Source organism: Typha angustifolia, chromosome 2 (assembly GCF_048772165.1).
Source record: "Typha angustifolia cultivar Huaian chromosome 2, ASM4877216v1, whole genome shotgun sequence".
Classification (NCBI taxonomy): Eukaryota; Viridiplantae; Streptophyta; class Magnoliopsida; order Poales; family Typhaceae; genus Typha; species Typha angustifolia.
Window position 1 is genome coordinate 5,011,079 of NC_133240.1, and position 19,332 is coordinate 5,030,410.

A 19,332-nucleotide genomic window follows, 5' to 3' on the forward strand; every position below is an offset into this window, starting at 1 on the left:
GCATATGACCCTGTGGCATCTGTAGATCGAACAGAAGTGGACTTAGCTTTGATGGATTGAGACACCACATTGAGGAGGTCGCGTGCCCATCTTAAACTTGCTCAAAATCGCATGAACCAAGTTTATGATCGCAGCCATCAGGAGCAGGAGTTCGACATCAGCAGTTAGGTGTTCGTGAGAGTGCAACCATATCATTAGGTGACCTTGCGTTCAGTTCGTTTCGGCTGTTAGAGCATATCGGTTCGGTGGCATATCGCTTTGAAACTGCCTGAGAGGTTGAGAGCACATCTTGTCTTCCATGTTTTATTGTTGAGGGAGAAAATTGGTGATTATCAGGTCGTTGGATCAGTTCTACCAGAGCCATTAGAGGAGACATTGATCGTGGAGCCAGTTCGTGTACTTGCTAGGCATCGATGACATCATAGTACCAGATTAGAGATAGAGGTTCTAGTTTAGTGGCTTGGCAAACCATCCAACGAGGTGACATAGGAGTTGGAGATAGACATCTTGGAGCGTTTCTGATACGATCTCCCCTTAGGCTAAGGTTCGATCAATTCCGTTTTTAGATATGGACAGAATCGAACACAGAAATTTAGAAAAGCATCCAGAAAGATGTAGCCGTTGGACCAAGGTGAAATTTTGATATAGTATAGGCTTGGAAAAAAAATTTTAGAAAATCTAATTTTAGGAAAATCAGACGGTGGGATCTAAGATATTGTCCGAGAAGTAGACAAACATCAAGGAGTTCGTCTATGGATCCGTGGATGGAGGCACAAGATCCTAGGTGATGATGGGTGGTGGTAGACCGACAGTAATGGGGTGGTACCAGTGAATAAGTGGTAGTGAAAGGGTTATGGGTGAAGGAATGGGTTAGAGTAAGGTAATAGATAGATTGGAAGAAGAGGAAGGAGTAGGTTGGCCCTAAAGGTCTAAGGTGAGTGGCCGGTCGAGGGAGGTTAGAAGCGGCGACACTGGGGAACAAGAGAACGAGAGAGAAGAAGATGAAAGAGACTAGGGCAAAACTTAATTCATTCAATAATCATTCCATGGTTGCCATCCACACCTTTAGAGGTTAACCAAACAATTCAAAAATGGCAGTTATTAACCCTAAAAATAGTAGATTTTCACCGATTGCGTTCGAACGCGCCCAATCGCGTTCTAACGCATATTTTGCATTCTTTATATGTGCAAATTTGATGTAGGCGTTCGCAAGCGCGTTTGAACGCACATTTTGCATTCTCTATATTTGCGAACCTGATGTAGGCGTTCGAAAGCATATTCGAATGCATATTGTGCGTTCTCTGTATTTGTGAAATTGATACAAGCGTTTGGAAGCGCGTTCAGACACACTCCACCCGCATTCGAACGCAACATATAGAAAACTTATTTTTCTATAAAATAAACACTAAAACAATAATAAAAGACACTCCTAAGCGTATCCATGCTCAAGACGACATCGGTGAAGTTTGAACCGTATTAGTTTCCCCAATTTTACACCTTGAGGATAAGGTGGGGGAAGCGTGGTGCGTTGATACACCTTGCTAGAGTTTTTTCTTATTTCATTAGTTATTTATTTTTATTAAAATAAATTTTCTGTAGGTCACATTCGAAAGCGGAAGGGGGCGTGTTCGAATGCCTTTGCGAACGCCTACATCAGTTCACAAAAGCAGAGAATGCAAAACGTGCATTCAAACACAGTCGGGCATGTTTTAACGCCCGCGTGTGAACACCAGCATCAGTTCTCATCCACAAAGAACGTCTTTTGTGCGGTCAACCACGTTCGAACACAATCGGTGGGAGTCCACTATAATTAGAGTTAATAATTATTATTTTGTCTTGTTGGCTAACCTCTATAAAGGTGTGGATGGCAGCTAAAATTATTATGATTAATGAATATTGATTTCTATCCTCCTCTATTCCCTTTCTAGTCTCTCTACCCTAATCTCCCTCCTCCCTCTTCACCAACCAGCCACCTCTACCGTTGGCAAGGTCTCATCTATCTTCTAACCTCCCTCGTATATCGAGTCCTCCCTTTTTCTTGGGATCTTGGCTACTTTTCCCCTTTCGTCCTTATCCCTTATACTATATCAACCATCCACTATCATCTCTATTATCATTCATAACCCTAAATCCACTCCACCCATCACCACCACCATCATCCCCACCCTATTGTGTTTTTGATACGATTCGGACTTCACTGATGTCGTCTCGAGCATAGATACACTTTATAGGTGTCTTTCCTTATTATTTTAGTGTTTTATTCAGAGAAAATAAGTTTTTTATAGGTCGCGTTCGAATGTGAGTGAGTGCGTTCGAACACGCTTGCGAACGCCTACATTAGATTCACCAAATCAAAGAACACAAAATGTGTGTTTGAATGCGATCAAGCACGTTCGAATGCCACATTCAAACGCCTACGGTAGGTTCACATTCACAGAGAACGCATTTTGTGCGTTCGAACGTGTTCAACCCTGTTCGAACACGGTCGGCGAAAATCTACTATTTCTAGGGTTAATAATTATCATTTTTGAATTGTTTGATTAGCCTCTTAAGTTGTGGATGGTAACCAAAAATGAATTATTAAATGAATTGAGTTTTTGCCCTAATCTTCTCCTTCTCTCTCGTTCCCTCATTCCACGACTCTGCCACTTCTAGCCTCCCTCGACCAGCCACTCACCCTAGCCCCTTAGGGGCGGCCTAATCCTCCCCCTTCTTCAAATCTCTCTACCCTTGCCTTAACCCTTTCATCATCCATAATCCTTCCACTACCATCTTACTTACCAGTGCCACCCCATTACCGCTAGCTTACCACCTCCATAATCCAACTAGGATCTCGTGCCTTTATCCACGTATCCGCAGACGAACTCCCTGATGTTCATTTACTTATTTGATAATATCTCTAGATCCTGCCGTCCGATTTCTCTTAAATTAGATTCGTTGGAAGATTCCTTTCTAGGACTATAACATATCAAAATTTTACATTGATCCAACGGCTATAACTTCCGAAATGCTTTTTCAAAGTTTCATGCCAAATCTTGTCCAGATTTAAAAACGAGATAGATCAAACCTTAGCCTATGGGAAGATCGTATCAGTTTTCATCCTAGTTGTAGTTTAAATCTACGAAAGGCGTAAATATGAAAAATGTAGATTAGGAAATTACAGATTGATCAACCTTTGGAATTTTCTAACTACGGGAGAATATTTGATAAATATTTTTTCTTAGTTCTGCATAATACTCCTACAATCAATCCAAATCTTGAAGGGATCGTTCAATAATCTATCACATTCATAGTCCCTCCACCACCACCTTCCTTACCGGTGCCACCCCATTACCGTAGGCCTACCACCTGTATAATCCACCTAAGGTTCCGTGACGGATCTAAGAAACGGACTCCTTGACATTCGCCCACTTATCTGAAGATATCTCTAAATCCCGCTATTTGATTCAACTAAAATTAAACTCGTTGAAAAGCTCTTTTCTAGGACTATGACCTATCAAAATTTCATGTTGATCTAATGACTACATTTCTAAGAATCCTCTTCTAAAGTTTCATGCAAGATCATGTCCAGATCTAAAAATGGGATAGATTAAACTTTAATCTAGGGGAGATCGTATCACAGTGCATCCGGTGTTCTGTGTTTCATTTCTGGAGGCTAGGATTAGGTTAGATCAAGTGGCGGATTTGGTTCTACCCAAGCTCGAAGAGGATTTGCATCATATTGAGCCGATACGAGTATTAGCATGACAACGAAGACGACATGACTCAAGGCTAAAAATTGAGATCTTGGTTGAGTGGTTGGGCAAACCATCCAACGAGGCAATATAGGAGCTCGAGTCCAAGATCGTTGATCGATTCCCTAACTTCACTCTTTTAGGACAAGGTGGGAGAAGTGAGGTGGGCTGTTACAGTTCAACTAGATATGGCTTGGACTTGACCAACCTGCTCTAAAAGGAATAATTTTTGCTTTTGAAGAATAAATGAAGAATAAAGATTTATAGCTATAATAATAATTTTAGACTATCACATTCAAACCCTAGGAAGTTGAATTTGAATGCCCTATTCAAACGCCTGCACACGTTTGCAAATATAGAGAATAATTTTTTTCCGTTCGAACGAGCTCGTACTTGGCAATGATGCGTTATTTTTAGGGTTATCTTTTGTTTGCTTGCTTATTATGTTAGCCTCTAAATATGTGGAAGGCAATCTTATTAAAGCTATTGATGAAATATTAAAGTTGTCCCTTCCTATACCTTTATCTCCTTCATCCCATAGTATCCGTTATTGGAGATCATCTTGTTCCTCCTTCAATCAAACCATGCCTCCTTATCTATCAAGGATCAATCCACCCTCTATTCCTTTGTCTAGCTTAATGCTCTGTCTCATCATTGCTACCATTGTTATCTTCCAATACCCTAATAATTACTCCACGACCATCCCGGCACTATCTAATCATCGGTTAGTATTTCTTTCATAACTTATAATCTATACCTCCGATCAATGTGATTCTAGTTGTATTGGATCCCTTACTTTAAGAGGAACTCATCAAAATCTCATATCTTTTGGATGGCTAGATCACCTACAATTATTCTCTAAACTTTCACCCTAGATTAAAACCAAGCTAATTGACCTTAACTCTCAAAGAAAGCCCCCTAACAATAAATAAATAGCTAAACTCATGAGAATAATGACTAAGTCGAATAAACAAATAGATCAAATAAAATAAATATACTCATCCGTCGAACCAATATCCTCCAATTGACTCTTCAAGCCCAAATCACATCAAATATATTAAATAGATGTATATTTTTATCATGTTTTATATTTAAATTTTAATTAATTATTATTTTAAATATGTTTAAAACTTTATTTAATTCTATACAACACTCTCTAATTATCTTCTGGCATTATCAAATATAATAAAAAATAATAATTTTAATTTAAATATAATCATAAAAGGTAATGTGATATAAATGAAAGTATAAGGGTGAAGAAAATTAAGTTTTAACGAAGTTAGAGTAAGCTATAATATCTCCCATCTTATATATTAATGACGTACCATTTAATTTCACAATTGGTTAACAGTCGCTCTATTTTATGGATTTCTCTTTTCATCTCGTCCTATCCGGAATGCCTTCGTGGACAACCCTTTTTTTGTCAACATCACAGTACATTATCCTTTTCTAAAGTTCAGCCTTGAGCCACTCCTCCTTTCACCTCAAGGCAGCACCCTAACGCACTTTTTTGCATCATATAGCTCAGTCCTAGGAAAGTACCTACTGCCTTCATATTCCCCCAGACAGTTACTCCGTTACCCCAACCTTTACTAGATGTTTCTTCTTTATCTCTAAGGGCAATCTAGTCAATAAGACCACAGATACTTGTGCCTAGACATTACTTGCTCAATATCTCGTCCCAGTGTACTTTGCCGATTGAAATCTGAGAGCAATCTCCGTATCGCGATCAAGAAAAAGTCTCCCATCCCCACCAAATTCTCTTCTCACGAGGGGGGACCGGCACGGGCGCCTCGGCACGTGTGCGCGCCTGACGTGTGAGCACTAAATTGGAGGCCGGGGAGTCGATCCGGGCCGTCCAATCAGCGCGCTCCCAGGTCTGACCCCGATCTGACGGGTGGGGTGGGGGTTGTTGGGTGTAATAGCCCCAGACCCCGAGGTTACAGGGAGGCGTGGTGCACCTCTGAGCTGTCGGACGGCTGTGATCGAGACGTCACGTCTGTTATGGCTAAGACTCGGAGTTTGATCGAGACGGACGGCTAATGACCCGCCACGTGTCCAGTTGCGAGATGGTGGGACCCAGGTAATTCATGGACCCCTCCTCCCGAGATCCGAGCCCACCTCCTCCCCCACGACAACGCCTGACCGAGACCCACATGCATCCGAGCTTTGACCTAATTACGTAAAAGCCCATCGGGTTTTCAACAAACTGCGATGATGTCAACCAGGACGACATGCTAAGCACGCTGGGTCGTTCGTTGACGGGCTTTTGGGTAGTGGCAGTGTGGTAATAATCTTGAAAAACGAGGACAGGGCGACATGTAAAGCTAACACATGGATAATATAGGAAGAAGCCGTGGTCACAAGAAAGAAACCCATAAAGCCTGGAGGTAGACTAGGAAGAGATATTTGGCTTATACCAATGAAATAGAGAGACAAAGAAAGTAAAGAAAGGGTGCAACAACGAAAGGCTAGGGAAAAGAGTCTCGTATAAAGACAAGGAGAGTGAGAACATGGGGGGTGGGTATTGGGAAGGAAGAAAAAGAGAGAGAAGGGGGTTGAGATTTTAGTGGGGGGCCCATCCACCGCCCATATGCACGCTGTCTAGACGTCAAGACCAAACCAAACGGCATCATCATCCTCATCATCCATTAGCCCTTCTCTTCTCTCTCTTTCTCTCTCTCTCTCTCTCCCTTTGACCTACCCGTAGCTCTAACCTTGTCCTAAGGGACACCTCCTAAACTCCACCCAAATAATTAGATTCGCATATCCGAAGGGAAGAATGCGTAGTGAGGAGACGGCAAGGTCTCGTTGGGAATTCGGTGGGCGATGAGGAGTTTGCAGTAGTGTTCGTGTCTGAGCAAGCAAGAGATCTAGAGGAAATTTTCCATTTCGGGAGATAATTTTTTCCTTTTCTTCTTTTGCACTGTTTCATTCCTAGGATTCAGATCGCCCAGTTCTGATCAATTAGCAAATTAAAGGTACAAGATATATATATATATATGGATCCATTAACAGCATCATCTCACGGCCACCACCTCCCCCCGCCCTTCCACACCCGAGACTTTCATCACCTCCAACAACTCCATCAGCAGCAGCAGCAGCAGCAGCAGCCGAAATTCGAAGAAGAGCACGGCCTCCTCAACCGCGGGACGAAGCGAGAGTTCGACGACGACAACAGCAACAACTCCAACAGTAACGAGAACAAAGATCTCTCTTCCAATCCGCAGACCGGAGGTGGAGAGGGCGAGATCACCCGCCGTCCACGCGGCCGCCCCGCCGGGTCGAAGAACAAGCCGAAGCCACCGATCATCATCACTCGCGACAGTGCTAACGCCCTTCGCTCCCACGTGATGGAGATCGCCAGCGGCTGCGACATCGCTGACAGCGTGGCCGCCTTCGCCCGCCGCCGCCAGCGCGGGGTCTGTGTTCTCAGCGGCACCGGCACCGTGGACAACGTCACACTCCGACAGCCCGCCACCACCAGCGGCGTCGTCGCGCTCCACGGCCGGTTCGAGATCTTATCCCTGTCCGGATCATTCCTGCCGCCGCCCGCTCCGCCAGCCGCGACAGGGCTCACAATATACTTGTCGGGTGGGCAGGGGCAGGTTGTCGGTGGAAGCGTCGTCGGGGCGTTGATTGCGTCGGGGCCGGTGGTTATAATGGCGGCGTCGTTCGGGAACGCGGCGTACGAGAGGCTTCCGCTCGAAGAAGACGAGTCAATGCCAGTGCAAGCATCTCTTGGGTCTTCTGGAATCATGGAAGGCTCATCTCCACAACAGCAGCAGCTACTTCCTGATCTCCACAACCTTCCTCCGAGTCTCATCAACAACGTTCAACTTTCCACCGACGCATACGGCTGGGCTACTGGCGGTGGCCATCAGCCGTATTAAGTTCAAGATTAGAAGAAAATTCTGGAAGTAGGGAAACTTGGCTTGATTCTATATTTTTCTTTTTTCCTTTTCTCATGTTATTTCCTGTAGCTTTTGCTTTTGGTTGATGTAGGATGATCAGTATTTCTCTCTGGAATATTGAAGAAGCATGTACAAAACCGATCTATGCTATTCTTGGTAGTTCCACTGTGATGAAATGTTAATGGAGTTTGCGGAATTGAACATGAGGGAGATCTTATACTATAAATTAATTCTTCAGATCTGGTACATTTTATGTTCAGGTCCATCCATCTACCTTTGAATTAAGTATTATAAGTACTTCAGTTTTCAGTTCTTTATCATGGTCTAACAGGAGTTGGTCGGGGAAGTAGAAGAGTTAGTGGTTCATTGATGGGTTTCGTATGGTCAGAAGTGGGAAGCTTGAGTCTGGTAAGGCCATGCAAAGGTATGGGTTTGCTTGCTGTGTAAACGAGGCTGTCTCACACGTGCACCGTTCTGTAGGATTAGCTCCTTTTCGAGGCAAACAAGGCAACAACTAAGACAGAGACACGGCGTTAAAGTTTCTCTTCTTGTGAGCTGAGGGATAAGGTGCAGAGAGAGAGAGAGAGAGAGTTACTGTGCTTCTCTTACACACTCGTCTGTTTCTTAGTTAATGAAGACATCTGTCTAACTATATTTAAAATTCTTCGATAACTCTTTTGCCGTTTCAAATCTGGTGGTCTAGGAGTTGGAAACTTGGGCACAGATCCATCACTGTGACTTATCATCTTTTCATGCAATTGGTCAGGGCTTAGTTTTGTTAGTTATATTTCTGCTACTAAATATTCAAGTTTTACATGTTCCATTTGAAATTGTTCAGTATCTTGTCGATATCTTTAGTTATGTTTCGTTAAATATAATGTTCTTAGACTATGAAAGAAATTAAGAAAAGGATGAAAATGGTCGGAAAAAATGTTCTGCATGTCTCTATTCATGACAAACTCTTCACAACCTTCTTCTTTTAGAGTAAGTGAACTAATGGTATCCTAGTTAGACTATAAGCCACTGCCCTAAAAGAGTTCTTCTTCCGACTTCCAACCTGATATTTCTAAAATATTTTACTCTTTGTATATTTTCCCAGAATTAACTAGATATGTTATAAATGCTCCAAAATAATTTAGGTTCATTTCTACTTCGCCTTATCTCTTTAGCATTCTTATTAAAAAGAGTTTGCTACAAATTTTGTGCTTCCATGAATCATCAAATTTTTTTTTTTTTTTGAGCCTTAAAACTTGAATTCATGAAATTGACTTCTGAAAATTTTCTTACTGGTTGTATTGCTTGTGTTCCTCTCTTTTGATCTATTAATTTTCATTTAAGATACAAGTTCAGAGTGTCTCTATAGTTAAACTTTTATTTGTATGGTTTAACTCTCTCAAGATTTTGATCTATATATAATAATTTTCTGTTCAAAGATAATGGCGAAAGTAATTTTACATCAAAACCATTAAAACTTATGATGTTTCTGTCCCTTTTCTTCTTTCTTTTTGGAAAAATTTCAATGTCTTAAATACAAAAGTGAGAGATTTGAGATGAAAGAAGCATAAGATATTTTCCTTTAAATTTTTTTTTATTGATTGTTCTAAGTCAAGGGGATATCATTTTATCTTAAATATTGTAATGTCTATCGGCTGTTTCATATAACTGACAAGTCAAGATTAAGTGACGCAAATAGTTTTAGTGAAGCACTTTGAATTTTACTCTAGCTAGATGACAATGTGATGTTTGAAAATATGAGGGCAATGTAATTGACAACTAAGGCAAGTAAGAAAAGGTGGAATAATTTGTTGGTTTTTTGGCTCAATTCAAGTTGGTGTTTAAAGTGCATTCGAATGCTTGGAAATTGTTTGCATTTACAAAGACTTGTAAAAAGGCATCTGAATGTACTCGGGTAGCACGGACTTTCCTTTTCGTATGTCACACTTAAAAGTATCTTATGATGGATTTTAGGGTTAACAGAGAGGATTGAAAGCAAAGGGTTTTGCAGCAATAGAAGGGGGCTTTTAAGAGAGCATTCATCTATTTTATGTGGAAGAGATTGAAGAGTTAGAAACCCTTTGTATTTATATCTCTAGTAGATTGGCGATTTGGAAATATTGTATTTGCATCTCTACTAGTAGATAAAAGATTTGCATTGCTCGTGGATATAGGCACATTGATGAACCATGTAAATCTCGTCTCTCATTTTCTTTTCTTTGTGGTTTGCATAGTTGTCTTAAGTGACTAGAAATTTTTAATATCTAGCATCTTAATTGTGGATTTTCCTTCAATATTGGTATTAGCTTTGCTAATATTTGGTTTACCCTAATCTATTGTTATTCTATTTGTTCTTGTTGTGGGTGTTTGGGAATCACTTCTAGTGCTCACCACCCTATTAAATTACTTGCATAATAAGTGGTATTAGAGCTGAAGATTCAGACTTAGGCTTTTAGATTTGGGGATAGCATTGGATTTGATGTATTGATTTGCAAAAATTTTCGGATCATCCAAATAAAAAAAAAATTGTTTCAAATGCAAAAAAAATTGAAGTAGAGAAGTTTGATGGAACTAATAATTTTGGGATGTAATAATATGAAGTAATAGATATCTTATTTTAATAAGATTTGGATATTATATTGGAAGAAAAGCCTAAAGAATCACAAACAAGGATTAAGAGAAAATGAACCAGCAAGCTTATAGCACAATTTGGCTTTATTTTACAAAGGATCAAAAGTATTCTGTAGTGGAGGAGACCTTGGCAAAGGGTTAGTGGAAGAAATTTGAGAACAATATCATGACCAAGAGCATTAAGAACCGACTCTATTTAAAGAAGTTCTTTCATTTTCAATACAAGATTGAAACACCAATGGCGAAACACCTAAATGTCTTTAACAATTACTTGCAAATTTATAAAATTTGGATACAGAAATATTGGATGAAGATGGTTTCGGTATTATTGAATACATTGCCAATGTATATGATCATTTGACTACTACCTTACTATATGCAAAATAATCAATTTGTTATGATGATATTGTAAATGGATTGATAAATAATGAATATCATAAGATGAATAAACATGTTCATATAAACTCTCCATCTGAAGATTTTATGGTGGGTGGTAGATCAAAAATTAGAAAATTTATTAAGCAGGGTACATCGTCTAGTAGAAACATTCTCGCTAAAGGTGCATGTTTATATTGTCACAACAAAAGGCATTGGAAAAAGAATTATCCGACATTGAATGTAAGGATCAACAGAAGGAAAAAAAACAAATGTGGCAGATCTTGATAACGAGGTTGATAATTTGGATTTGGATACTGCACTTACTAGTTTGTTTATATTATGCCATACATATGTGTCCTCATCGTGATTGATTTTGCACTTTAAAACTAAATAAAGGCATGGTTTATGGGTAATAAAGGTATAAGTAAAATTGAAGGAATTGATATAGTTTATTTATAGTTACATGATGGATTAGTGAGAGAGTTAATAAGTGTTCAGTATGTTTCTAATTTGTAGAAGAATCTCATTTTATTGAGTGCATCGAACTTCACAATCACAATGAATGATAGAGTTTTGAAATTACATCGAATACTTTTCTTATGATAAAAAGGCTTTTATAAAAGAAATTTACACTTTTTATAGACAAATAAGGATATAAACATCAAAGTGCAAATTGAAGAATGTGGTCTTTAGGCAAATAGGAGAGTTGTAACTTTTGATGTCTTCTAACTTTAATCAAGAGCATTTGGCAAATGGCACAAGTAAAGAGTACTTTTCATTGTAGGTGGAGATTGAAGTCCCTGTGACTCCAGTAAAGTCTATCAAAGTAAGAAATTCGAATGTAGAAAATTCAAGTTTGCATAAGAAGGAAATCTCAACTCAGAAAATTTTGTAGAAAGAAAAATCAATTGCTACTTAAAATTTTGCACAATGTACTAACATGGCATATGCATTTTCAGTTGTTCATGACAACTGTATAGGTGTGTCTAGGATCAAGGTCCAACATTGCTTGGACTTGATCATTTATTTGCATATTTGATTATTTAGAATTGTTGTGGTGCACTCACGCATTTTGCATTGGTGGAGATAGGTTGTTTGACATCTTTGAAGTCTCATGATAGTTGTTGCCTTCGGGTTTTGAAGTGGTGCACGCACTTTGCAATGGTGGAGACTATTTGAGGTTATATGAATTTTTTGCAATATTTGATTGTTTAAATTTAGCATCTTCGGATGCAAATTTGCAGATGATGTATCTTGAATTTTCAGTCACTTTGCAATATTGGAATTTTCTTCAAGGTGGAGATTTGTTGGTTTTTCTTTTGGCTCAATTCAAGTGTGTTCGAATGTTTGAATGCTTGAAAATCATTGCATTTATAGACTTGTAAAAGAGCATTTGAACGTACTCAAACAGTAGTTCGAATGCTCCATGGAGTTTTATTTTTGTAAGTCACATCTAAAAATACCTTATGATCAGTTTTAGGGTTTAGCTAGAAGATTAAAAAAAAGAAGAAGGTTTTGCAGCAATAGAAGGGGGCTTTTGAGATAGTATTTATTTATTATATTTGAAAGAGATTGAAGGGTTGGAAATCTTTTTGATGTGATCCAAGTCAGATTGGACTACCTCGTGGACATTGGCATGGACATTAGGCTCATGTCTTGAGTCATTTATCTAGCTAATTATTTATTTCAGCATTTGATTTAGTTTTATTTTAACTTGAGTTAGCTGATTTGATTGGATGTTGGATTAGATATAAACTTGTTTAGTTAAGTGGTTTGGGTTAACCGATTACCCTCCAATATAAATTATAAAATACAACTTGGATTAATTACGTTTTGATGAATTGATCAAGTTCCTTATCTCTTTTTTCTCTTCTCGACCTAGGCTCTCCCTCCCCTCTCCTTTAACCCTAGTCGCAAGCCATTATTGGTCACTGATTCCTCCATATTTTCCTCTGTCAGACCTCCCCTCCTTGAGCACTGACACCTTCTTCACCCTTTTTCCTTTATCACATGCAAACCATGCCTAAATGCCCCATGTTCAAGCCTCCATCTCCAGCATCATTAGCATGCCAATTGTCACCACCGAGCTGCCCGACACCACTATCGCCTCCATCTTCATCCCAGTCTCTCCTCTTCATTTCACCACCTCTCACTCACCCTAGAATACCTTAGACACCCTCCATAGCCCCACCACGTTTTGAACTCCATTAGAGTCCTACATCTCCACCTTTAGCTCTCTAACCTAAGATCACCTCCACCTCCCTCCAACACCACCATCGAAACTTTGCTGATATTATATCTAGCTAAGTTATGAATCTGAGAATATTCTCCATTGCCTGTGCAAACTATATTCATACAACAAGCCTGAGTTAGTAGCTAAGATTAGGTCATAGCACTTTTGTATTTGCATAGATTGGAGATTTGAAAACACTGTATTTTCATCTCTATAAGTGGATTGAAGATTTGCATCGCCCGTAGATGTTGACATATTGCTGAACCTTGTAAATCTCATCTCCCATTCTCTCTTATTTGTGGTTTGCATAGATTTGATATTCTTCCTTGTGATTGTCTTGGGTGATTAGAAGTTATCTATATCTAGCATCTTAATTTTGAATTTCCCTTTGGTATTGATATTAGCTTTCCTAATATTTGATTTATCTTAATCTATTGCTATTCTATTTGTTTTTGTTATTTGTGTTTGAGAATCGCTTCCACTACCCACCACCCTATTGGATTACTTGCACAACATAATTTGGAAAAAGAAAAAACTCTAACCAAGTGTTAGAATACATCTTAATTTATTTATAGGCCACAAAGATGATCTTGTTTTAACTCATGACTCATAATCATTTTATAACACATGACTCTTAATATACCCAATAATGACAAAATGAAAATCATAACTCTCAAATCTTATGACTTGAAATTTTGTAACTTATGCCTTTTTAATTCACTCATAGTTTTTGGTATTGACTTTGACCATGATTATAACTTTGACATTTGATTCCAAGTTGGATGTCCCATCACTATAATTAACTTTAGTTTTTATCCTAACATTCCTTTTAAACTTGATTCTTCTACACTGTTCCAAGATTAAACTTCAATCTTATGAAGATATCAGCTTTGAGATGCTTTGTAAATATATTTGCCACTTAGTCTTGAGTCTTGGCATGAATAAGTTTGATCTAGTTGTCTTTTATGTTCTCCTTTATGTAATAAAATTGGTTATCAATATTCTTGCTCCTTTCATGTTAGATAGGATTCTTGGCTAGTGCAATAGAAGACTTGTTATCAATGAATAAATTTGTAGGATGCTTTTCGGGGAATTATATCTCCTTGAGTAGTTTCCTTGGCCATATAACATGATTCCTAAATGATTATTATCTATCCAAAATCCACTTTGGGTCGTAACAACCTATTGTTGTGATATGTTTTGATCAGAGACGCCTTCTATTAGCATACCAATTCTGGTTCAAATCCGAACTAATCACAATTTGCTTTCCTATTCAAAGTAAAATTCCTTTCCTTATTGAATAAAAATATCTTTAGAATATTTGATTTTTGATCAATATGTATCAGTAGATCAGATTTAAATATTTGATTCTTTGAATATACCAAAATTATCCTTTCCTTTGAGTCCAAGTCTCGATGGTTCATCGCTTTTATCTCAAATTGATGCAAATGATCATCCTTGGATTCTTCTAATTGATTTGTAATAAATTAAGTAATCAAAGAAAAATTTTCACGTCAACGAGAAGAGAATCAATACCATAATTCAAATTTGCAACTCCAAATATGTATCATCGACACTATTAATAATGATGCATGCCAAATTCTTCTTTCCCACTTTTGGGTTTAGAATAATTCCCTTATGAGGCTCCAAATACGGAGATAATATGGAGCCAAGAGCCGTTGCATTCGAACTAGGCTCCATATTTGTTAGAATAATAATATAATATGATATATATATATATATATATATATATATATATATATATATATATATATATATATTTATATTAGTTATTTTAAATTACTTAATAGGTTCACTTAGTGTTATTAATTTTTAATAAAAAATATATCGTTAGAAAACTTTCATTGAGATTTTTAAAATAAGACTAATATCCAGAAGTAATTTTAAATTACTAATTTTTTAATTAAACGTATCGAAATTACTTTACACGAAATAAACATCGAAATAAGCATTACATATCATTAACTAAAAATATCAAAATTACATTACATAAAATAAGCTGAAATTAACATCTCATAATAAAAACAATAATAATTTTGAGTAATTATATTTTTAGGACACATTGATTCTAAATAATAATAAACATATTTATTTTATAAATAATAAAATATTAGACTCATTTTTATAAATAATAAAAAATTTAAAACTTAAATTAAATAAAAAATAATTTAATATTAGACTTATTTTAAAAGTCTTGATGAGACCTTTCTAATGATATTATTTTTGTTAAAAACTAATTATATACTCAGTAAAACTAACTAGATTATTTAATAAAAAATATAGATGAAATTAAAATTATTAAATATAATAATTATTAGATAAATTTAAAATTTTTAAAAAGCTTAAAAAAAAATGGAGCCGAGCTCCGTGAATCCCACGTTGGAGCTAACTTCCTCTTATTCTACACATGTCGTTTTAATGTCACAAACAACTATTCGGGGGAAACATATCTTTATTAAAGTGCTCTTTGCCAATTTTATGTCGTAGTTCAAACCATCCTGGTGTCATTCGAACATTTTTTGATACAACTGCTAAATTTTGTTATTTTATACTTTATTTTGTTTGCTTGATCCAATCTTTTGTTAGTGTTGTGACTTGTCTTATATATAAACACCTCTATTGTACACATTGATACAAGTGTATTTTTTGATGAATTTTGTTTACATAAGATTAGACTAACAAATCATAATATACCATTGATCCTTGTTGAAATTTTAGAGGAATCTCCAAAAGTAGCTTGGAGATTTATCAATTTATCAAACTCCACAAACATGCTTCTTTTACCACACATGATTACCTACTTTGGTGTTGTTACGAACCAGATCTGAAATGATTCGAATGTAAAAAAATTATAAAAATTTAGGTGGTGGTAGCTTCATGAGTTAGAGTTCTAATGGATCTAGTTTCACCTAAATCGGATGTTGGGATGAAAAGTTAAAAATAAAATAGTGGAGATAGGTTAGAATAGGGTAAAACGATAAATATCTGATATTACGACGGTCACCGGAGGGTAGTGGATGACCAAGGGTGGTGGTGAACGACCGTAAGGTAGGGTGACTGCTGGAGGAAAGTGGTGGCTAGGGTTTGAAAGTTTTGGAGGTTCTATAGCTATTATCTACTCCTAGAAAGGTAAAGACAATATAACGGTTATGATAAAACGGTAAATACGATAATAAGAAAATAACTAAACTCAATTAATTCTTAATGCTTGGATACTTTGATACTTAACAAAGGAGCCCAACTCCTCTTTATATAGAGGTCAATTACAATGAGTCATACTAAAACTAGCTCTAAAAACTGACACAACTCGAATTAGAAATTGTCTTAAAAGCTTACATGACTTAATTCGACTTACCTTAAAAGCTTATTTGACTTAACTAAACTTGTCTTAAGGGCTATCATAATTTATTTGGACTTGCCTTAACACTGTCATAACTTATTTTGACTTGCCTTAATCGCTTATATGACTAAACTAGACTTGTCTAAAAAAGACTTACATCATGAAATAATTAAAAGATAAATAGACTTGACTCAACTAAACCCACATGATCGGATCGTAGTAGGTGTCCAAATACTGTTACAAACCATTTTGGGGTTTAATTTGTCTCAATGCTGAATCTAGAAATAGTTATAGGATAATTCTCTTTTCATTTCCTAAACTATCACACTTTTCCACGATAAGCATTGAACTTTTTTTTGGTATATAGTGCCCCCTAAACTATCAAAAAGTACCTTACTTGACCATTTTCTTTAGGGGGTCATTATATACCAAAAAAGAAGGTTAGGGGATTATTATGTAGAAAAAAAAGTTGACGAAATTATTGATAGAAAATGACGATTGTTCAAGGAGTGGAAAAAAAATCATCTCAATAATTATTTACTGGGCTAAATCAGTTACCAAACATTACCTTTGCCACTTTCTTTTCCTTTCTTTACAGTAATATGGTTGATTCTTCTTCAGTTTCTTTTCCACTTTTCTTTTCACCATATTAATGCCTTCTCGTTTACATCATTATCATTCCAAAATTTGAAGCATAGTATCTATGTTTCTTGCAATTGTAAACTTGAATATTAGATTTATTATACCTCCTTTTTCGTATGGCATTCTTACCTAAAACAACTAAACAACCCATAATCTTTTATTTAACTTACATAATCCAAGTGTTAAAATACATCTTTATTTGTAGGCCTCAAGATAACCTTGTTGTAAATCATGAGCACTGACGGTGAAATTAAAATCTTAACTCTCAAACTTTAATTCTTGTGACTAGTCTTTTTAATTCTCGGATAACCCTTTTTGTCAACAAAAAAAAAAAAAAAATCACCAATAACTTTAGGGTAGTATTACTTTCACTATTATATATAACTTTGACCTTGACTTCAAATTGGACCCAAGCAAAGTTTAGTTCTCTTTCCTAATGTGATACTTTATTCATCTTCTATTTTTTTTATTTTTTTATTTTGTTAAGAGGTTCAGTTCAATACATGGGACGTCCTAAGCACTCTCATATCTGTTTGAGATTGGGAAAAGATGAGAGGCTTTCTCTGCATAATAGGATGAGACTCCATCTTTACCCTTACTTTGTTCCAGGTTCAGACTTTGGTCCTAAAATGGTCATGTGGCGCAGTCCTTAGGGTTTGTGTCTAGAGGGAATCTTATGATTTTAAGAACTAGACCTAGATCTATTTGTTCATAGGAAAATTTTAAAATATTTATGGTTGGTATCTCGTGAGTCTTGAATTTAATAGATTTAGAATAAAGAGATTCTGAGATTGAGTTGAAGAGATATGGCTGAAACAGTAGAGGAAGGTCGAAACTGGGTAAAAATAGAAATACTGACGTTGCAGCGGGTATTGACAAGTGTCGGAGGTTAACCGTATGAATGGGTAGCTTATTGAGGAAGATGTGTTAGTTTTTATTTTTAAAAACTTTAATATAAAATATTTATGCACAAAATAAATCTAGTTTTGTATTTTGAGAAAACTAAAATAAATATTATTTAATATAAATAATAATAAAAAAGTTAAGGAACTCTGACCTGTAAAAAACACTGAAGCATAGCTGCTCTAAAGAAAAATAACGCTCTTTGTGTAGGGTTATCTGTCTCTATTTTCTCCAAGGTACAAGCTAGATACAATCCTTTACGCTTCTATGTGAAAACCACACTCTTCCGATTCGATCAAAATGATAGATAAAAAAATTGAGAGAGAAAATTAGCTTAAACTTGACTTGAAAATTTGTGTTGTGTTATATTTGTCATGAACAAATAGGGTATTTATAGATATTTAAGACCTTTTTAAATTTCTTATAAAACTTATAACCCCAAATAAATTCAGCGTATTAATCATTTTAGAATGACCGTAACAAAACTTTTAAAATTCTTGTAAAGTTTGAGTTTTTAATTCCTTTAATTACTAATTTTAAATTTATTTAAAATTTTGAAATTAATAAAAAGATGATGGCTAAGGTTTAGATATAAAGTTAAAATTTCTAGGTTAGATATATTCCTATGAAAATAAATATCTATGATTAAACTGTAAATGCATGATAATAAATTATTTTAAACTAAGGTTTATTTTGTGATGATAAATAGCCTAAAACTACTCCTATTTATAGGAGTAGAGTAATAGCAGGTCGGGTCCCATTCCTCTTAATGGAATTATATTCGTGAATTATTCATTTTGTTTTAAATTAAAAAAAATTAACTACACTCTACTTTACTTTTGTTATCGGATCATATCATATGCCTTCTTTATTCATATATCTTAACTATATGAACACATTGCTCTATCGGTATGTTTGCTCAAAATATAGCTATGCAAACCATCCTTCTTTTATGCCAAATGTGCCGATCAATTTTGTGAGAGCAAAATTAATTGTCTACACTGGCAAAAATTGTCAAATTCGTGACTAGTGATGTATGTAAAGTACTTGTTATGTAGGATATATATAACTTTTTTAAAACTTTTTCCGAAGAAGTTGGGGTATAGACTTACAGTAAGCAAGATAACGAGTGGTCCAATGCATGAATCGTTTGTATTACTCCAGGCATGCTACTAATCAATCATCCCAATTATCTAGGCCACAAAAGGAGATTAATGATTATTCCGAAAACACCTCAAGAAAAGGGGAAAAACTATAACTCCATTTAGGATTATCAACCAAGAATCATAATAAATAATCCATCTCGATGTTGTCTTTCTGGTCATCACCATGACGCCAAACTCCTTCCAAGTTGACTAAGTTCTCCAAATCTAGGATTATTCAGCCTATTAGTGTTGAGCTGAGCTCACGCCTAAATAAACTGCTTGATAAATAAAACGAAGCATGTTTGATGCTGAGCTGAGTTCAACCCTAAATGAGCCACTTGATAAGTGAAATGAAGCATATTTCAAGCTTAGTCTAGTTCAAGCCTAATGTAAGCTT

At 36.3% G+C, this 19,332-nt stretch overlaps 1 protein-coding gene across 1 annotated transcript; it reads left to right on the forward strand.

Moving 5' to 3' along the window:
* The first annotated feature begins 6,219 nt into the window (after positions 1-6,219).
* LOC140772015 (AT-hook motif nuclear-localized protein 24-like) lies at positions 6,220-7,907 on the forward strand. Its single transcript, XM_073113895.1, has one exon. It carries the CDS (start codon positions 6,737-6,739, stop codon positions 7,625-7,627), a length of 891 nt encoding a protein of 296 aa, XP_072969996.1. The 5' UTR covers positions 6,220-6,736; the 3' UTR covers positions 7,628-7,907.
* Positions 7,908-19,332: the final 11,425 nt, after the last annotated feature.